Raw genomic sequence first — 19,506 nt, forward strand, 5'->3', positions numbered from 1 at the left:
CAGGCGCTAACGGTGCAGGTCTCAAACCAAGGGGATCGCCTGCGCCGCAACCACATAAAGCTCCGCGGAGTGCCCACGACAATTACTCAGACCGAGTTACCGCACTTTCTTAGGAGGCTACTGGCTACAATCCTACCACCAACGACAGCCCGGAAAATCATTTTGGAGAGTTTCTACCGGCTCCCAGATGGACCCAACTCACCACCCACAGAAGCCAGAGACATTATCCTGTGTTGCGCCACGACACAGGATAAAATCACTATCATGTCGGCAGTGAAGGGCAAGACGCCCCTGACATTTGAGAACGCACAACTTCTTTTCTTCCAAGACCTGACTAGGGCAACGCTGCAGTGGCGGAAAACTTTGTACGAACTAACTAGCCGCCTGAGACGTGCTGGAATACAATATTGCTGGGGGGCGCCCAGAGTTGTGACATTCACCCACGACGGCACCACCTACAAGGTCACATCTGAGACCGAAATCCCCACTATACTCACCACACTGGGTCTCACCAACCTTCCCACACCTGGAACAGCGAATAACTCGTCTCAGATGGGACATCCTGCCACGACGAGCCCATTTACACCTCGATCCCAAGGAAGCGCATCCTCAACGCCTTGACAGGGACTGTATGTCTCGGCTAGCCATGGCCGAAACAACCTCTCGGGACTCAGAGAGAGATTTCGGGCACTGATATGTCCCCGTGACAGATGCTACAGTAGATAACTAAATGTTATTTGTTTTATGTTTTATGTTTGGCTTATACATGTCCACATGCAGTAGACAACAAAGTCGGGTTCACTAGTCAACTCGTACCACACACTACAGAACTCACTCCCCCCCCACATGCCCCTGGGTTAAGGGCAACCACTAACATGCAACTACACCTTAGTCCCCCATTTTTAAATAGCACGGCACTCTTAGCTCATACAAGGGCACATAGACAAAATCTACCTCACTTGGTACATACACCACATCAGCCAAAAGCAACAGTGACGCAACACCAGAGGAGACACGACACTTACATAGGGTGACACACCATCGCTTACCATACCCAAAGCCAACAGAAGAGAAGCACGTGCTGCAACCTGTTATAACAATGTAATGTAACCTGTTTAAAAAATTATAAAATGTGTGCATACCTATGTGACAGAGAAATTAACCAATTTCCTATTTTACCATGTACAATGCAAAACTCTTGTCGCTGATATTGAAATGTAACCTAGCACATCTAAAATAAAGAATTAAAAAAAAAAAAAAAAATAGTTGTTGTGCCTACAGTGTCCCTTTAATGAAGTGATTTTGGTGTATAGATCATGGCCATTCAGTCGCTCTGCTCATTTCTCTGACATTAGGGTTTACATGGCATTATGTCGGCAGCCCTAGCCACACCTCCCTGGTTGTCAATCACATAGCATCCCACCATGCTTCCTTGACTTACATTACGCTCCGTTTCAGCAGAGTATTTACTTTAGAGCTAGCAGGGGGTAGAAGAGTCCTTAATTCCCATAGAGCTTTGCCAGCGCCTCCTGTGGGATATGATAGGAATCTCCTACAGAGTATTAACACAGCAACTACTGACTTGGAACTCTTTTAGCATAAAATTATTGTATTCACTGTATTCAGTTCTGCAACTATGAAAAGATAGAATATTGGGAATTTGGTAAGCAAATGAAAAAAATATAAAAATAAATGCACATTTTTTAAGTGCATTGTTTAAATACAGTGAAAAACACTTTTTGGGGAGATGTATCCAAGGAAGGTTAAAGGAGTTAAAGTATTCTCGGGATAAGTTAAGGAATTGAAGAACGTTCCGGATGTATATAAGGATAACACAGTAACGGAATTGAAGAATGCTCGGGATGTGTATAAGGATAACACAGTAAAGGAATGGAAGAATGCTCGGGATGTGTATAAGGCTAACACAGTAAAGGAATTGAAGAATGCTCAGGATGTGTATAAGGCTAACACAGTAAAGGAATTGAAGAATGCTCAGGATATGTATAAGGCCAACACAGTAAAGGAATTGAAGAATGCTCAGGATGTGTATAAGGCTAACACAGTAAAGGAATTGAAGAATGCTCGGGATGTGTATAAGGCTAACACAGTAAAGGAATTGAAGAATGTTCAGGATATGTATAAGGCTAACACAGTAAAGGAATTGAAGAATGCTCGGGATGTGTATAAGGCTAACACAGTAAAGGAATTGAAGAATGCTCAGGATGTGTATAAGCTAACACAGTAAAGGAATTGAAGAATGCTCAGAATGTGTATAAGGCTAACACAGTAAAGGAATTGAAGAATGCTCAGGATGTGTATAAGGCTAACACAGTAAAGGAATTGAAGAATGCTCAGGATGTGTATAAGGCTAACACAGTAAAGGAATTGAAGAATGCTCAGGATGTGTATAAGGCTAACACAGTAAAGGGATTGAAGAATGCTCGGGATGTGTATAAGGCTAACACAGTAAAGGAATTGAAGAATGCTCAGGATGTGTATAAGGCTAACACAGTAAAGGAATTGAAGAATACTCAGGATGTATATAAGGCTAACACAGTAAAGGAATTGAAGAATGCTCAGGATGTGTATAAGGCTAACACAGTAAAGGAATTGAAGAATGCTCGGGATGTGTATAAGGTAACACAGTAAAGGAATTGAAGAATGCTCAGGATGTGTTTAAGGCTAACACAGTAAAGGAATTGAAGAATGCTCAGGATGTGTAAAAGGATAACGCAGTAAAGGAATTGAAGAAGGCTCAGGATGTGTATAAGGATAACGCAGTAAAGGAATTGAAGAAGGCTCAGGATGTGTATAAGGTTATGGTTGAATATTGTGATGAATGTTGAAGACTGAGAATTGTCCAACTGTCCACCTGTTTGGTGGGTGGGAGGGATACCCAGCATAACTATAGAACCTGAACTACTCTTCACACATTTACTACAATTAATTAACTGGGAACAGAGTTTTGTTGTGTTCAATTTCATTACTTCTTTCCTCTTTCCAGAAATGAGATTGATCTGAGTTATGATGGCCGTTTAAATCTGCTGCATGATGGGACATTGATGATACAAGATACAAGAGAGTCGGATAAAGGAGTTTATCAGTGTGCAGCCAAAAACATAGCTGGCGAGGTGCGGACGCAGGAAGCGGTACTACGCTACTTTGGCAGCCGCAGTAAGTAGTTTGATCTTAGTGTCCAGGAGAGGGGCACACAAAGCAGAATCTGGAGCTAATGCCCCATTATTTTAACCCCTTGAGGACGGCGGGGGTGCTGTACCTACCTTGGGGACCCAGCTCTAAACGGCGGCGGGCGGCATAGCACATCCACGCCATCTTATGCATTTACCTGCTCGCCAGCGATCGCATTGGGGGGACTTACTTGGCATTCCAGACACTCCCCCTGCTGCTGATCCTGCCCTCCTGGGCCATGTGATCGCGAGTGTATACGATCACCTGTTCTTTGCTGCTACATACCTGTATTAGTAGCTATATTCCTATTTAATATTCTAAAGATACTTTACAATGTGTATCTGAATAGCTATATGAGCTGCTTTGTATCTGAATACTTTCACAGTAGCTGTTTATAAGATACACCTGGCAGGCTACATAGATTTTTCCTTTTTTAAGTCACTAGCACATTTTTGCATCACTATTTTATTTGATTTCACGTTTATGTATATAGAACAGTCTAACGTAAAGTATTGAATAAAGATATCAATATTTGTACTTTTTAAACCTTTGATTGAGTTGTTAAAGCGGCACTGTCATGCCAAATCCCTTTTTTGTTTTTACCCCCCTCCCGCCTCCACTACATCCAATTGACCCACTAGTCACCCCCAAATACCCCTAAGTCCCCCACATTACCTCTTTTTAAATCTGTATCTTCTGCCCCGATCTATATTCAGGGCGCCGCCATCTTTGTGTGGGTAGGTGAAGTCCCTGTGGGACACGTCATCTGCCCACACTAGACAGACTGTGAGATTCCCGCACATGCCCAGTGAAACACCTGGACATGCGAACGGGAATTTCATATATTCATTCATTCATCAGACAGACGAATGAATGAATAAAAAAAATCAGACGAACAAACTAACACGGAGTATCAGTGTTCGTTTGTTCGTTCAGTTTGTTACAAGGAGGGAGCTACAGGCGTGCAGCTCCCTCCTTGTAATATGTACAGATACAAGCGGCAGGGAGCAGAGCTCCCCACCACTTCATAAGCCCCCCATGTCCCCCCCTCACTCTATGGGAGTCAATTTGACCCCCATAATAGCACAAGGGAGATTAAAATCTCCCAAATGCCCCTACTCGCTATACCACGAGTAGGGGCATGTCCACTAAACAGTGAGCAGCCTGTGGCTGCTCACTATTGAAAAAAAATTACATGAATTACAATAAGGGGGGGCGGACCTATTGTCCTCCCCCCTCCCCCACCCTGAGCGGCGGGTGGGGGGGGCCATGAAGATAATGGGGGGGGGGAACCTACTGTCCTCCCCCCCCAGGCCCCCACCCCTGAGCGGCGGGTGGGGGCCATGAATATAATGAGGGAGAGGGACCTACTGTCCTCCCCACCCAGGCCCCCACCCCTGGGCGGCGGGTGGGGGCCATAATGATAATGAGGGGGGGGGGGGGGACCTACTGTCCTCTCCCCCTGGCCCCCACCCCTGAGCGGTGGTTGGGGGCCCAAAATAAAGAGGGGGGGGCTACTGTCCTTCCCCACATCCCCCACCACTGTGTGGCGGGTGGGGGCCAGAATGATAATGGGGGGGAGGGACCTACTGTCCTCCCCCCCTGGCCCCCACCCCTGCGCTGTGGGTGGGGGCCCTAATAAAACAATAAGGGGGGACCCTACTGTCCTCCCCCCAGGCCCCCACCCCTGAGCGGCGGGTGGGGGCCATAATAAAACAATAAGGGGGGGACCTACTGTCCTCCCCCTTGGCCCCCACCCCTGAGCGGTCGGTGGGGGCCCTAAATAAAGATATGGAGGGGGGACCTACTGTCCTCCCCCCCCGGCCCCCACCCCTGAGCGGTGGGTGGGGGCCCTAATAAAACAATAAGGGGGGGGACCTACTGTCCTCCCCCACCGGCCCCCACCCCTGAGCGGTGGGTGGGGGCCCTAAATAAAGATAGGGGGGGGACCTACTGTCCGGCCCCCACCCCTGAGCGGCGGGTGGGGGCCCTAAATGAAAATCCTCCCCCCCCCCCAATCAAGGTGACTAGGGGTCCCAAGCCCCTAGTCACCCCCACCCAAAACAAACTATCCCCTACCTACCCCCCTCTCCCTAAAAATATTGAGGGGGGAATAAAATAACTAACCTGTAAAAACAAAAATTAAACTTGCCATTTGACGTCTTCTTTTTTCTAAAATCTTCTTTCTTCAGTCCCCAAAAAGGCCAAAAAAAAAATCCATCATACCCGTCGCACTTAAAAAAAAAAAAAAAAAAAAGAGCGCCCCCAAAAAATTAATCCGTGTTCGCCCTTCGAGGGCACGCCGCGTACTGAGCTTATAAAGCCTTGCCCCGCCCTGCAATTAGGCTTAGAACACTCTGATTGGTTGGTTTAAGCCAATCAGAGTGCTCTGTGTCATTTTACACAGCGTGGGAAAGTTCTTTTGAATTTTCCCACGCTGTGTAATTTGACTCATAACACTCTGATTGGTGGATTAAGTAACCAATCAGAGTGTTATGAGGCAAGTTTGTAGAGTTTGCATTCGTTTAAGAATTTTGTAAATGATAGTGTTATATGATCCCTTTCTGTTTCCAGCAAAGCCTGCCTTTATAATCCACCCACAGAACACAGAGGTGCTTCTAGGGGGCAGTTTGACACTGGAGTGTGGCGTATTTGGGGACCCTAAACCTGTAATTACCTGGACGACAGATAATGGGGACCCTATTCCCAGTAGTGAGAGGTTTACTGTAACCAGCTCTGGAGAGCTCTTTATCCAGAACGTTAAGATTTCCGATCACGGACTGTATCGATGTCATGCGAGTAACGATGAGGGGTCTATCGAGGCATCTGCACTGATTATTGTACAAGGTATATGGAATTACAGCTGATGACAGAATTGTATTATTTTCTGTATAACCGCTTTATCTGTTGTTGGTTTTTATTTTATCTGCAGACAAACAGAAATTCACTGTGACTCCCAGTGACCAAACGGTAACAGAGGGCAGTGACACAGAATTCCCGTGCGCTGCACAAGGACACCCAACCCCTGTGATATCATGGACCAAAGCAGGTGTTTGGGGCCAGAGGCACACTGGGCTGCTGCGTAAAGCACACTTTTTTTAATTGAATTGTTAAGTTATAATTCTTTTTAATTAGACACTTTTTAGGCTTTATCTTTTTATATATTTATATATGTGTGGTAAGCGCCAGGAACCATAGATTGCAGAAAACATTCATTACATCAGATCGTTGATTGGTAACCTTCATTACATCAGATCGGTGATTGGTAACATTCATTACATCAGATCGGTGATTGGTAACATTCATTACATCAGATCGGTGATTGGTAGCATTCATTAATCAGATCAGTGATTGGTAACATTCATTACATCAGATCGTTGATTGGTAACCTTCATTACATCAGATCGTTGATTGGTAACATTCATTACATCAGATCGGTGATTGGTAACATTCATTACATCAGATCAGTGATTGGTAACATTCATTAAATCAGATCGTTGATTGGTAGCATTCATTACATCAGATCGTTGATTGGTAACATTCATTACATCAGATCGTGATTGGTAGCATTCATTAATCAGATCAGTGATTGGTAACATTCATTACATCAGATCGTTGATTGGTAACATTCATTACATCAGATCGGTGATTGGTAACATTCATTACATCAGATCGGTGATTGGTAACATTCATTAGATCAGATCGTGATTGGTAACATTCATTAGATCAGATTGGTGATTGGTAACATTCATTAGATCAGATTGGTGATTGGTAACATTCATTAGATCAGATCGGTGATTGGTAACATTCATTAGATCAGATCGGTGATTGGTAACATTCATTACATCAGATCGGTGATTGGTAACATTCATTACATCAGATCGGTGATTGGTAACATTCATTAGATCAGATCGGTGATTGGTAACATTCATTAGATCAGATTGGTGATTGGTAACATTCATTAGATCAGATCGGTAATGGTAACATTCATTACATGAGATCGGTGATGGTAACATTCATTAGATCAGATTGGTGATGGTAACATTCATTAGATCAGATCGGTGATGGTAACATTCATTAGATCAGATCGGTGATGGTAACATTCATTAGATCAGATCGGTGATTGGTAACATTCATTACATCAGATCGGTGATGGTAACATTCATTAGATCAGATCGGTGATTGGTAACATTCATTAGATCAGATCGGTGATTGGTAACATTCATTAGATCAGATCGGTGATTGGTAACATTCATTACATCAGATCGGTGATTGGTAACATTCATTACATCAGATCGGTGATTGGTAACATTCATTACATCAGATCGGTGATTGGTAACATTCATTACATCAGATCGGTGATTGGTAACATTCATTACATCAGATCGGTGATTGGTAACATTCATTACATCAGATCGGTGATTGGTAACATTCATTAGATCAGATCGGTGATTGGTAACATTCATTAGATCAGATCGGTGATTGGTAACATTCATTAGATCAGATCGGTGATCGGTAACATTCATTAGATCAGATCGGTGATTGGTAACATTAATTACATCAGATCGGTGATTGGTAACATTCATTACATCAGATCGGTGATTGGTAACATTCATTACATCAGATCAGTGATTGGTAACATTCATTACATCAGATCGGTGATTGGTAACATTCATTACATCAGATCGGTGATTGGTAACATTCATTACATCAGATCGGTGATTGGTAACATTCATTACATCAGATCAGTGATTGGTAAAATTCATTACATCAGATCGGTGATTGGTTACATTCATTACATCAGATTGGTGATTGGTAACATTTATTAGATCAGATCGGTGATTGGAGAGGTGCGTCGTTGATGCTACTAAGGCTGGTTTGAATTGTGTTGAAGTTTAATTGTCTCTGTTCTGTAGGTGAAGAGTTACCAAACGATGGAAGACACAATGTTCTGTCATCGGGTACTCTTCGGGTGCTTAGAGTAGGACTGCGTGATTCCAGTGAGTACCAATGCCACGCTACCAGCAGTCTTGGCGTCAGCTCTGTAACTGTGAAACTGCGCGTCAGGCCACACGGTAAGGACTATATTATCACAGTATGACTGGTTCTTCACTCTATGGTATCTGATTCTCACAAGCAATACATATTAACCCATTCTAATAAAATCTCCACGTACACATCTCATAATGTCTCTCTCTCTCGCACTCTATTGGTTTGTTTACAAAGTGCCTAGGGTAAAAGGTAAAACACTCCAAACATGAACCCAATACTCACTGTGCCTAGAGGAGGGGTATATCATCCACACCTCGCTGGGGGAGCCGGCCTGCATTTTGTGTCTGGACTGTCCTTTCGGGTGGGTCAGTCTCATATGCAAATGGTTTAGGTTATGCCTGTAATAAACTAAAACCAGCTCGAGACCTGAGCGGGAACGCACCAAAGGACAAGCTATTTGTGTTGTCCGTTCGCAGTATTCACGTTTTAGTTTATTTCATTAATATAGATTTGTAATATGAATTTGTGTTAATATATATATATAAATATATTTTATTATCGATTAACCTCATTCCTTTGTTCTAGTCTGTAAAACATCTATTTTGTTTCACTGCAGACGATGTGCGTGTTGGCGATGAATTTGTGAAGATATCTTTACAGGAAGCGATCCGGGGAGTGAACGCAAGCATCACCTCCACTCAGCAACATCTATTCAGCACGTGAGCACGTTCCTAGATTTCTGTTTAGCTGGTAGATGGACTGATTTGCTTTATCCATTGAATATTCAGCACGGGTCCTTACAAATCTCTGCAAGGACTGCAGACTAAATATCCCTTTTGATATTTTTGCAAAAACAATGCCCATGATGTATTTGACATTGTCTGACTTCAGTTATTTCATTGTTTACATTTCTGTCGGTGTGCCCTGTGTTTTACAGGATAATAGTTTAAAAAACGGAGGAAGTGACAGATTTACCAGAACTTGTAGTTTTTGTTAATGCAAAAAGGGACATTAAGTAGGCTCGCTTTCACTGGGAATAAACCAGACACTCAGATAAATGTTGGTACTTTTATTCCACACCACCAGGCACTTGGGTAGGCTGCATAGTTCTAGTTAGTATAATGACTGTTCCCACATAGTCAGACAATGTAGATTCATTTTAGTATATAAATTGCACACATTAAAGGAACACTCCAATAAAAAATGTTGTAACAATTGAGTAGATATACACCCATTGAAAACATGTACGCATTTAATTATAAAATGCTGCAGTTCTTTTGTCTGCAGCCTTTCCAAGTCATCCTCTTCTAACCCCGCCCAGACTTTCTGTGGCTGTCCAATCACTAACTTCCCAATGCAGCTCAATGAGAAGTCTTTACAAGGCAGGTGTTCTGGGCAATTGCTGCCTCTTTATCTCCACTGGGCTAACCAAACCAGGAAGTAACAGGACCTGTTGTCTGATTGACAGCCAGGAGGGTGAAAGTAGGTTAATTTATAAAAGTGCCAATTTCTGTTGAATACCGCTCTTTTTGTAAAATGAAGGACACAACTTCTGGAATATTTCCGTCATGTGTATTTAAGGGGTTAAAGAGTAATTTCCTGCACACTTCCCTCTCATTATGTTTAATTTGTACCATGCTATAATTTGAGGGATTCCTGGCTGTATGATATGCTGGGCAGAACTGTGCCAATTCCTGCAATGAATAGAATTTAACAATATTCTAATGAGCAGTCTGGTAACGGTAGCGAAGTTCAATGTTATCTTTCACATCTTCATATTGTACTATTGATGCAGACTCCCCAAGATGCCCGGTGATCTTCTGGCTCTCACACGCTATCCCCGAGACCCCCAAGCAGTCAGTGACGCGAAAGCAGCAGAGATCATGGAAAGGACCCTGGAGCTAATTGAAGAACATGTTCGGGAAGGGCTTGCTGAAGACATTGATAGCCAGAGTAATGTCCTGGAAATCTGAGCTTTTCTCTAAGACCCTGGATGCAGCCTAACCATTAAAGAGACATTCCTCTTTTAACCCTGTATCATCTTTTATCTGTAGTGCCCTGTAGAAAAAATGTTTTAGAAATATCTTAATATTTAAATAAGTAGCCTTTAGTTTTCCAGTTACAGACTTTTTTTTTATTGGGAACAGAGGCAATTTGAAACCCATCTTGTCTACGTGCAATCACATTTTCCTGTGCTTTTAAATGTCTTTGTAAATGTCTTTTCTTTAATATGTTGTGACACATGTGATGACATGTTCTCACTAAAATATACTAAATCTCTCTTTTTAGGGTAGAGTGAAGTGTTTATAAGTTTTCCTGTAACCAAGCAAATTGCCTGAGTGTTAATAATGTTCGTTGTTGTCACAGGTTTCCATTACATTGACCTGGTCTCTCCACAATACATCAGTATGATCGCCAATGTCTCCGGCTGCTCGGCCCACCGCAGTACTCCCAACTGTTCAGACATGTGCTTCCACCAGCACTACCGCACACATGATGGTTCGTGTAACAACCTCCAACATCCTATGTGGGGTGCTTCGCACACAGCCTTCCTGCGGCTGCTTAAACCAGCCTATCAGAATGGTTTGAACCTCCCCCGAGGTCTTGGATTAACAGAAGATTCAGGAGAACTTCCTTTACCACTTCCTCGCTTGGTGTCCACTACCATGATTGGCACAGAGACCATAACACCAGATGAGCAATTTACACATATGCTTATGCAGTGGGGCCAATTCTTGGATCATGATTTGGATCAGACTGTACCAGCCCTTGGCATGTCCAGGTTCTCAGATAATGCTCCTTGCAGTCAGGTGTGCTCCAATGACCCCCCTTGTTTTCCCATCATGATTCCTGAGAATGACCCTCGTGTGAGCAGTGGACCATGCATGTTCTTTGCCCGATCCAGTCCAGTTTGTGGCAGCGGGGTGACCTCTCTGCTTTTGGACTCACTTTATTCTCGAGAGCAGATGAACTTGCTCACATCCTACTTGGATGCCTCCAATGTTTATGGGAGCACAGAGCAGGAGGCTCAGGATTTGAGGGATCTTAGCAACCAGAGATGGCTCCTGAGAAGGGGCAGTGTGGTATCCAGCTCAGGCAAGTATTTACTACCATATGCCAGTGGACCTCCTACTGAATGCATGCGTGATGAGAATGAGAGCTCCGTACCATGTTTCCTAGCTGGAGATTATCGGGCCAATGAGCAGCTCGGACTCACAGCAATGCACACTTTATGGTTTCGGGAACATAACCGCATTGCAGATCAGCTGCTGAAGCTCAATCCTCACTGGAGTGGCGATCGAATATACCACGAAGCCAGGAAACTGGTGGGCGCTCAAATGCAGCACATTACCTACACTCACTGGCTTCCTAAAATTCTTGGAGAAGCTGGAATGAGTATGTTGGGGAAATACAATGGCTATAATCCCAACCTTCATGGTGGTATCTTCAATGCCTTCGCCACTGCTGCATTTCGATTTGGCCACACTCTAATCAACCCTATCCTCTATCGTTTGAATGAAACCTTCCAGCCCATTCAACAAGGACACCTCCCACTACATAAGGCTTTCTTCAGTCCATTTAGGTTGCTCCAGGAGGGAGGCATTGATCCCATACTACGCGGCCTCTATGGAGTTCCTGGTAAAATGCGCGTTCCCACCGAGTTACTCAACACAGAGCTAACGGAGAAGCTTTTCTCTGCAGTGCATTCTGTGGCTTTAGATTTGGCTGCCATTAATATCCAACGAGGGCGTGATCACGGAATTCCACCATACAATGACTACAGAGTCTTCTGCAATCTCACCTCTGCTCAGGAATTTGACGACTTAAAGGAAGAGATCCAAAACCAAGAGATAAGGGAGCTACTCCGCAGGTCAGTTCCCTTCAAAGCAGCCGGAGAACTAGTAAAAAGACTCTGTGCAATGTCTATATAAATAATATGTATTGATATAAAATATATTTATTTAAACCCTAAATAATGACGATATAAATAGCATGCTCTTCAGGATTTGAAGATTTAAGAAAATGAATGCAAAGGAGAGACAAAATATTAATTTGTATAATATATGTTCCTAAATAAAATGATAAACTCTATTATAAAATAGGAACGGCAATATCCAAGGAAAGGACTACAAAATATGTCTTCCAAGAATATATGAACACGAAATGTGACGTGCCCGTGTAGAATAAAACCATATTTATTTACTTGATATAGTATGATTGTTACTGGCATTTATAAATCACCTGCATATTCCATAGCGCTGTACAATTGGGTAGGCAGTAAGTGGTAATTAATGCAGATAAAAATAAGGATAAATTGTCCTAGTAGGAAGAGAAGAATAACCTAGAATCTCAACCACATATACAATGCCAAATGACTCCCTTGGTGAACCTTAAAGAATGTCTGTTCCTACATTCTACTATGGGAGACTACAGGTCCCTTTTCGAGAACATGTAGAGCCCAAGCTTTTGGATATAGGGTAACCAGTGCTGTGTCTGAATGACCTAGTAATGTATTACAAAGTGTAATGAGGGCCAAGATAGAGAGAATACATTCTGCAATGCTGGCTGAGTACCATGCCTTTAAAGGTGGTGTTTGTTGGGCGATTTGTCTGTCCACAGGAATGGTGCTAGACTACTGTTCCCCAGGGATGACCAGCTCATTTCAAGCCCCCCGCCCCCACCCCAAATCAAAATTTAGCCATTTAGATTTTTAAAAACAGAACTGGAGAACAAATTAAAAGCATAATACTTGAAACTACTACATTTCATTATATAAGATCACTTCCTCCCAACCCTACCATAGAGGAAAAAAGAGGAAGCGCTGGGAAAAAGTGGGGGGAGAAATAAAAGAAACAATATTAGATTCTCATCTTTTAACGGTATACTTGACGTTTTTTCACTGTCTGCTGAACAAGGGTCTCAGTAAGACATCGTCGTGCATTAATGTGCTTTTTGTGCCCTTGTACTAGAAAAATAGATGTACGCAAAAATCTAGCATTTTACCATTTTGTTAGTTTTCCCCCCAAAAAACTTGGCAGGACAATTTAAAAATTAACAGGTTTTAAAACAGCACAAATTACAATCAATCCTTATAATACTCTATGATGATCCAAAGGAATGCTGTAATCACATCTCCGTTTTATTATTTTTTTGTTTATTTTCCAGCCTCTATGGAACACCAAAGAATGTGGATCTGTTCCCAGCACTGATGGTGGAAGACCTGGTACCGGGGACTCGAGTTGGACCCACCCTGATGTGCCTCTTAGTCAATCAGTTCAAACTCATTCGAAATGGAGACAGGCATGTGCTTCCTTTCTCTGTCCTATTTTTTGGTAATTTTATAAGCAGTATTCTGCATTCAAGATTCAAAAACATTTGCCGATTCAGGTTGGCCGCTTCGTACTGTTACAGGATATTAATTGGTTTTAAATGATCCTGTGATCTGTTACGTGGGTTCCTTCAGTGCTGGCAGATCATGCTGTAGTTGGGTTTACTGTCACCTATTCACAGCTTTGATTGTATCAGGATCAGTGGAAAGTTCTCTTATTTACTAAGGTTTAGTGTCAATAGTTACCAACGCAAGTAGGACAACCGTGGATGGAAAAAGGTGAATGTAGCTGCTTGTTTTCTTTCTACCGTCTTTCTCGTTACCCACTTGTTCTCATTTTCCTTTTCTTTGCTCTCCATTTCTCTATTTTATTTTCTTTCATTCCCTCACATTCATTTTTTCCTCTGTCATCTATTTCACGTGCTATTTTTCCATCTCATTTATTCAGTCCCTTATTATTTTTATTATTTTTCTCCTGCACGTTTTCTTTCTATCTATCACTTTCTATCTTTCTCTTCAAACATTGTGCATTTTTCTGTCCTCTACGGGCTGTGTGGATTTTATTCACTCGTTCCCCTGAATTCTCACGTTGGCTATATTTTCTAATGAACCATTGGTACCCCGTTCAGGTTCTGGTACAGTAACCCCGGTGTATTCACGGCTGCTCAGCTGGCTCAGATTCAGCAGTCTTCACTGGCTCGTGTCCTCTGTGATAACGGAGATCAGATCAGACATGTCCAGGAAGATGTGTTCCGCGTGGCCACGTACCCTGACGGCATGCGTGCCTGTGAGGACCTCCCGGGTGTAGACCTGCGCCTCTGGCAGGAGTGTTGTGATGGTGAGACAACAGATCAGTCATTGTCTCTCTCCTGTGGGTAAAGTCAGAGCAAATTACTGCAATATCTCTTTCATCCCTAGCCCGATCCTTTTATATTTATATTCTATATTATGTTTTATTTCTTTAGTTAGAGAAACACCACGGACTAGATTTTACTGCCCTTTAATGCATTTGTTAAATACTGTATTAAGACCTTAAATAATGGTTACTGGTTTACGGGCTCTTCAATATTGGTCACTATAGCTCTCTTCAGGCATGATAGACTCTACCAATAGACGCCTGCCTCCCGGTCATTCTTGGCTTATCATGTTTTATAGTATGCTACAGCTTTTATAGCTTTAAGGGATCAGAGATCCCGTTGCAAGTTTATTTTAGAAACAGACTATCGCTACAATTATTCCGTGTCCAAAGATCCAAGGAGCAATAATAACAATCCACACTCCACAATGGTCTCTTCAGATTTTTGCACACCCTGATGGGTAACTAAATTTGAAAGTGAGTTGTGCAGTTTAAAAATGGATATGTGGATGTCCAGGCAAATGTAGAGCAATAATGTGACCTGTACAGTGCCATGTGTGTAGACCTGGCACTTATGAGAAATATCCTGTGTATGCTCTTACACAGTATTTGTGTCGATGTCAGTGTGCTCAGATCTTTGGGTGACCATGTCGCTCGGGAGACATTCTCATACCCAGTTCTGTGTCAGGATACCTTTCCTTCCCACACCGCACAGCATATTCTTTGTTCAAGTTTAAACGTGGGGCACTCATTGTACTTCTGCCTTAAGGTTTGTTTTGTTGTTACAGTCCAGAACAGCAAGTTAATAATATAACATGTAACAATATTAGGACTAGATGCCTCCACCTGACAAATCTCCCCCCCAAACTTCTCTGCAGGCTGTGGGACTCGTGGCCAATCTGAGGCTCTGTCTCAACATTTCCGACTCCGAAGATCTCTGAAATTCAGCCACAAAGAGGACAACCCATCCCACCCCAGGTGAAAGGTTACCCTCAGGTTATGGCTGATAATTCATAAACAGATCTTCCTAGAATATTTTGCTGATGGGAAAAGAACGTGACAGGTAAAGAAGGAAGTCCTAAAATATGTGATACCCATCTGGTGGTTTGTTCCTTGCAGACTGGCTGAAGACCCTCAAGAATACAGCATGGGGTACATTGTGCATCAGTTTGAAGGAGCCATCACTGAGCTGAAGAGCAAGGTAAGGCTACAAAGATGACCGTGGTGGGAGACACTCAATGTAAACTAACATAGTTTCTTTAAGGCCTTAGATTCTCGTACATAATGGAAACACAATACACTTTGTGTACTGTTCATAAGAGAGTGTAACGGATGGCCTGACATCCCGACCGGGTACCTCCACCAATCGCTGCTTCCTAGTACTTGCGAGCACCATAAGCACCGCACTGGAACACCATAACCACCGTAAACCCCACAAACCCTTGCAGCTTGGTTGGGGTCTTGCTGTCCTCCACCCACCCTGGACCCAAGACCAGGATCCAGCTTCCAGTGGGTAGACCTCTCCTAGTCCAGAGAGCGAAGCAGGATGCTCTTACAAGTGCAAGTGTTGTGATCCAAGGGGGTATAATAATTATAGCAATCCCCAGAGTGTGAATATAGCTCTCCAATCCCCCCAAACATGAGCCTAGACTTCATGAAGGGTAAAACAAATATGTTTAATGGCAGCCACAAATGGCCTTTTATGACAGTCCCCCCAGGACCTGATAGTAGACTACAGAAAAAACACAATTACATTGGCTCTCAGGTCCAGGACACTCCCATACAAAATAGGTAAATCCCTCCCCTGTGCCTGGGAGATAATTGAGACAGCCACTGTATTAAACTTAATTATCTCCAAGCACAGAAAACACACATTTTTACAAAACCCCAAAAGTACATTTGAACACACAAACCCCCCACAAAAGTAACATCCCCTGATAGCCCTGATCTGGGTGAGCAACATATCCAAAAATCACCCAGATCGGTTCAGGAAATTCCTGGAAGTCATAATTGGAAGTCCCATGCCCAAAACCGTGCCAGAGAATCAGGGCTTGCGGTCAGTCTAGTTCGGTAGTTTAAAAACGAACAAACTACCGAACAGAGTCAATAGTCTTACCCTGGAGCTTGTTCCCCTTGTTTGAGGAAAAGTTTCCACCGAACAGCGCCTTTTTAAATGTTGTAGAACAGAACGCAGGTGATGCTGGAAGTCCAGCGGTGTTCTGGAGTTTCTGTGTCCGTTTTCAGTTCCATTAAATTCATGCCCAAACACCGCTGCCTGCATTCGCAGGAACAAGATGGCCGCCGCCTCGTGGTCGTCCATAAGAATTGCAGCCACCCAGACGAACACTGCGTGGAAATTGCTTCAAACTAGCAATTAGGCTTAACAAGCTCCAGGGTGGTCTCCGGTTTGTGCGGCTGTTCGGTTCACGAACCAAATATAAAATCTCACAAACCAAGTCTGTTCACATAGTTTTTAAAGGGCCCATAGTATTTTAGTAAGAAGCTGGCCAGCAGGCCCCTCCAAGAACACGTGACGAGGTTCAGTTCATCACCGAGAGAAACCTTTTTTGTCACACAGACACAATGCAACGTATCTTCTCTGTTCATAATTTACTGCCTAACTGATATTGTGAGCAGAGATCTTGTGGCTCTGCCACTAAACCACCATCTTGAGGATTGGTTGGAAATCTCTCTATTTGGCCATTGCAAACAACAATCATTGGGGCTGGATGGGGGAGACTAAAGGGGACACTGTAGGCCCCATCTGCTTTATCTCAGTTAAGTGGTTATAGTGTCTGGAGTTCCCTGTTGCCATCCTCCCATTCAGCGTTAAACTGTTTTTAATGTTTTTTTGATAAACGAGAGCCCCCAGCAGCCCATCCTGTCTATACTGCTTGGGCTAATAAGGAAGCATTAGCCAGGGCAGCAATGGGTGGCTGTGATTGAGTGTCAGTTGTCAGTTACAGCCTATCACAGCGCTCATTGCTGGTATGAATAGTTATGACTACAAGGAAGTCTGTAATCTGTACCTTAGCCACACCTCCAGAGGGGGCCGGACTGTGGGTGGCCAGGGACCCTCATACAGTGTTAAACTGCTCAAAAATGGTTGATGTTAAAGGGACGGTTCCAGGGACTATAACCACTTCAATTAGATTAAATGGTTATACTGCCTACAGCGTCCCTTTAATTATTCCTGAGTTAGATGGAAACAAAAATAGAGCGTGCAGAGCCCTGTAACCCAGAGTTTACTTTTTTTTTAGCTGATAACCCTTTGAAACAGTGGAACGTTCCGCTAGGGCCATAGTTCTGCAGTCTCTGGGAATAAAGTAAGTGTCACTTTGTTCCCTGCAGGTCCAAGAGCTCGAAGCCAAGCTGAGTTGGATTTACCGAAAGTCTCCAGCAAGGCGGCGACGATCGTAGAATCCGTCACCAGGGGTGAGTAGTCGGGAGTTTCAATCTGATACTAACAGGGATTTTCATTAATGTGAGAATTTTAAGTGAATCTAAAATCTAAGGTCACAATAATTGAACTAAAACAGCTATCTAAGTCCGCTTTGCTTTCACGCTTGCGCTATAGTACAGCATTGAGGTCTATGGAACATCCCGCATGGTCGTGGGATCCTCCGTAGACGCAGCTAATTCCTTGCAGCAGTCACCGGTCACTTAGTCCCCTGCCTTGTGTCAACAGTTATGAGTATTTCAGAAAGATTCTATCTTAACAAAATACAAATTTTTAAGGGGGCGGGGGGGGGGTGACCGTGCCGCTTGAATTTTTGCATGACATTTAACTTCGTGTAGGGGACTCCACTGAATCTGTTACCCTTTTTTTATTTTTATTATTCTTTTTCTTTTTTTTTTTTTATTAACACTAGCTAACTATGTGCTGAACATGGAGAAACCAAAAGTCAAATTATAGCATATTGTGACTCAAATGTAGAAACATAGAATGTGACGGCAGATAAGATCCATTCGGCCCATCTAGTCTGCCCAGTTTTCTAAATACTTTCATTAGTCCCTGGCCTTATCTTATAGTTAGGATAGCCTTATGCCTATCCCACGCATGCTTAAACTCCTTTACTGTGTTAACCTCTACACTTTAGCTGGAAGGCTATTCCATGCATCCACTACCCTCTCAGTAAAGTAATACTTCCTGATATTATTTTTAAACTTTTGCCCCTGTAATTTAAGACTATGTGACTCTTTTATTTTATATTCCTTATAGGGCACTATAGGCCCCAGACCACTTCAGCTCATTGAAGTGGTCTGGGTGCTGTGTCCCTGTTGCCCTTAGTTCTGCATATGTTAAACATTGCAGTTCCAGAGAAAGTTCAATATTTACATTGCAGCACGGTCAGCCTCTAGTGGCTGTTTCCCAGACAGCCACTAGAGGGCTTCCTGGTTTGAAACACACCTTTGGTCTGTTATCTGACGCTGGACGTCCTCACGCTCTGCATAAGGACCTCCAGTGTCAGATTTTTCCCTAATGTGGCTTAATGTGTAGAGATAGTAAATGCTGTGTAGATAAGAGATCTTCATTGTCCTCATTTCAGCTATGGAGATACTGGGCTGATTTGGAATGATCGATTTGAACAGAGGGATTCAGGGCGCTTCATCTATTGAATCCTCAGATTGCCACGAAGACTACATCGATACATCGAAGACTGATAGAAAAGATAGATTTTTTTTTCTTTAAAAAGACACTGTATCCAACATAACCACTTTAGTGTCCAGTGTACCTTGGTGTCCCCATTAGAGGAAATTAATATATTGGTAAAGTGAAACTTGTACTTTAGAGACTTCTAGAGAGAGGGCCAGACCAGAGGGGTGCGGGAGCCAAAGTAAGAGTTAAGTATTTGGCATCACAACCATAGCAGCATGGTGTGGTGGTTGTGGTGCCTAGAGGGACATTTTAAAGTTCACATAAAAAGATGGAACAAGAAGTGAACTTGTTTTAGCCATTGGGGTTTCCTGTACGGATCTTACTTCTACGTATTGATGGGCAGTGCGTGAAGAGGGCTGCCCTGCGGTATATTGAGTCCAGAAATCAATTGATCATTGTTGGTGTGCTACCCATTGCTATGAATAAAGGGTTTGTCTCGGAAATCAGTGGCCCTGACAGTTCAATTTAGAAGCCACTTAT

The 19,506-nt window shown here is 43.1% G+C and overlaps 1 protein-coding gene across 1 annotated transcript in view; it reads left to right on the forward strand.

Moving 5' to 3' along the window:
- The window catches only part of LOC134615187 (peroxidasin homolog), a 30,911-nt gene extending 11,405 nt beyond the window's left edge, over positions 1-19,506 (forward strand). Inside the window, exons 9-21 of the mRNA XM_063459669.1 lie at positions 3,005-3,174; positions 5,764-6,036; positions 6,122-6,238; positions 8,106-8,264; positions 8,798-8,900; positions 9,977-10,134; positions 10,549-12,052; positions 13,348-13,482; positions 14,140-14,348; positions 15,245-15,344; positions 15,486-15,567; positions 17,718-17,801; positions 18,917-19,506. Of these exons, the coding sequence (XP_063315739.1) occupies positions 3,005-3,174; positions 5,764-6,036; positions 6,122-6,238; positions 8,106-8,264; positions 8,798-8,900; positions 9,977-10,134; positions 10,549-12,052; positions 13,348-13,482; positions 14,140-14,348; positions 15,245-15,344; positions 15,486-15,567; positions 17,718-17,786 (3,079 nt within the window). The 3' untranslated portion in view covers positions 17,787-17,801; positions 18,917-19,506. The remainder of the gene's footprint in view (positions 1-3,004; positions 3,175-5,763; positions 6,037-6,121; positions 6,239-8,105; positions 8,265-8,797; positions 8,901-9,976; positions 10,135-10,548; positions 12,053-13,347; positions 13,483-14,139; positions 14,349-15,244; positions 15,345-15,485; positions 15,568-17,717; positions 17,802-18,916) is intronic.

This window comes from Pelobates fuscus, chromosome 6, assembly GCF_036172605.1.
Source record: "Pelobates fuscus isolate aPelFus1 chromosome 6, aPelFus1.pri, whole genome shotgun sequence".
NCBI lineage: Eukaryota > Metazoa > Chordata > Amphibia > Anura > Pelobatidae > Pelobates > Pelobates fuscus.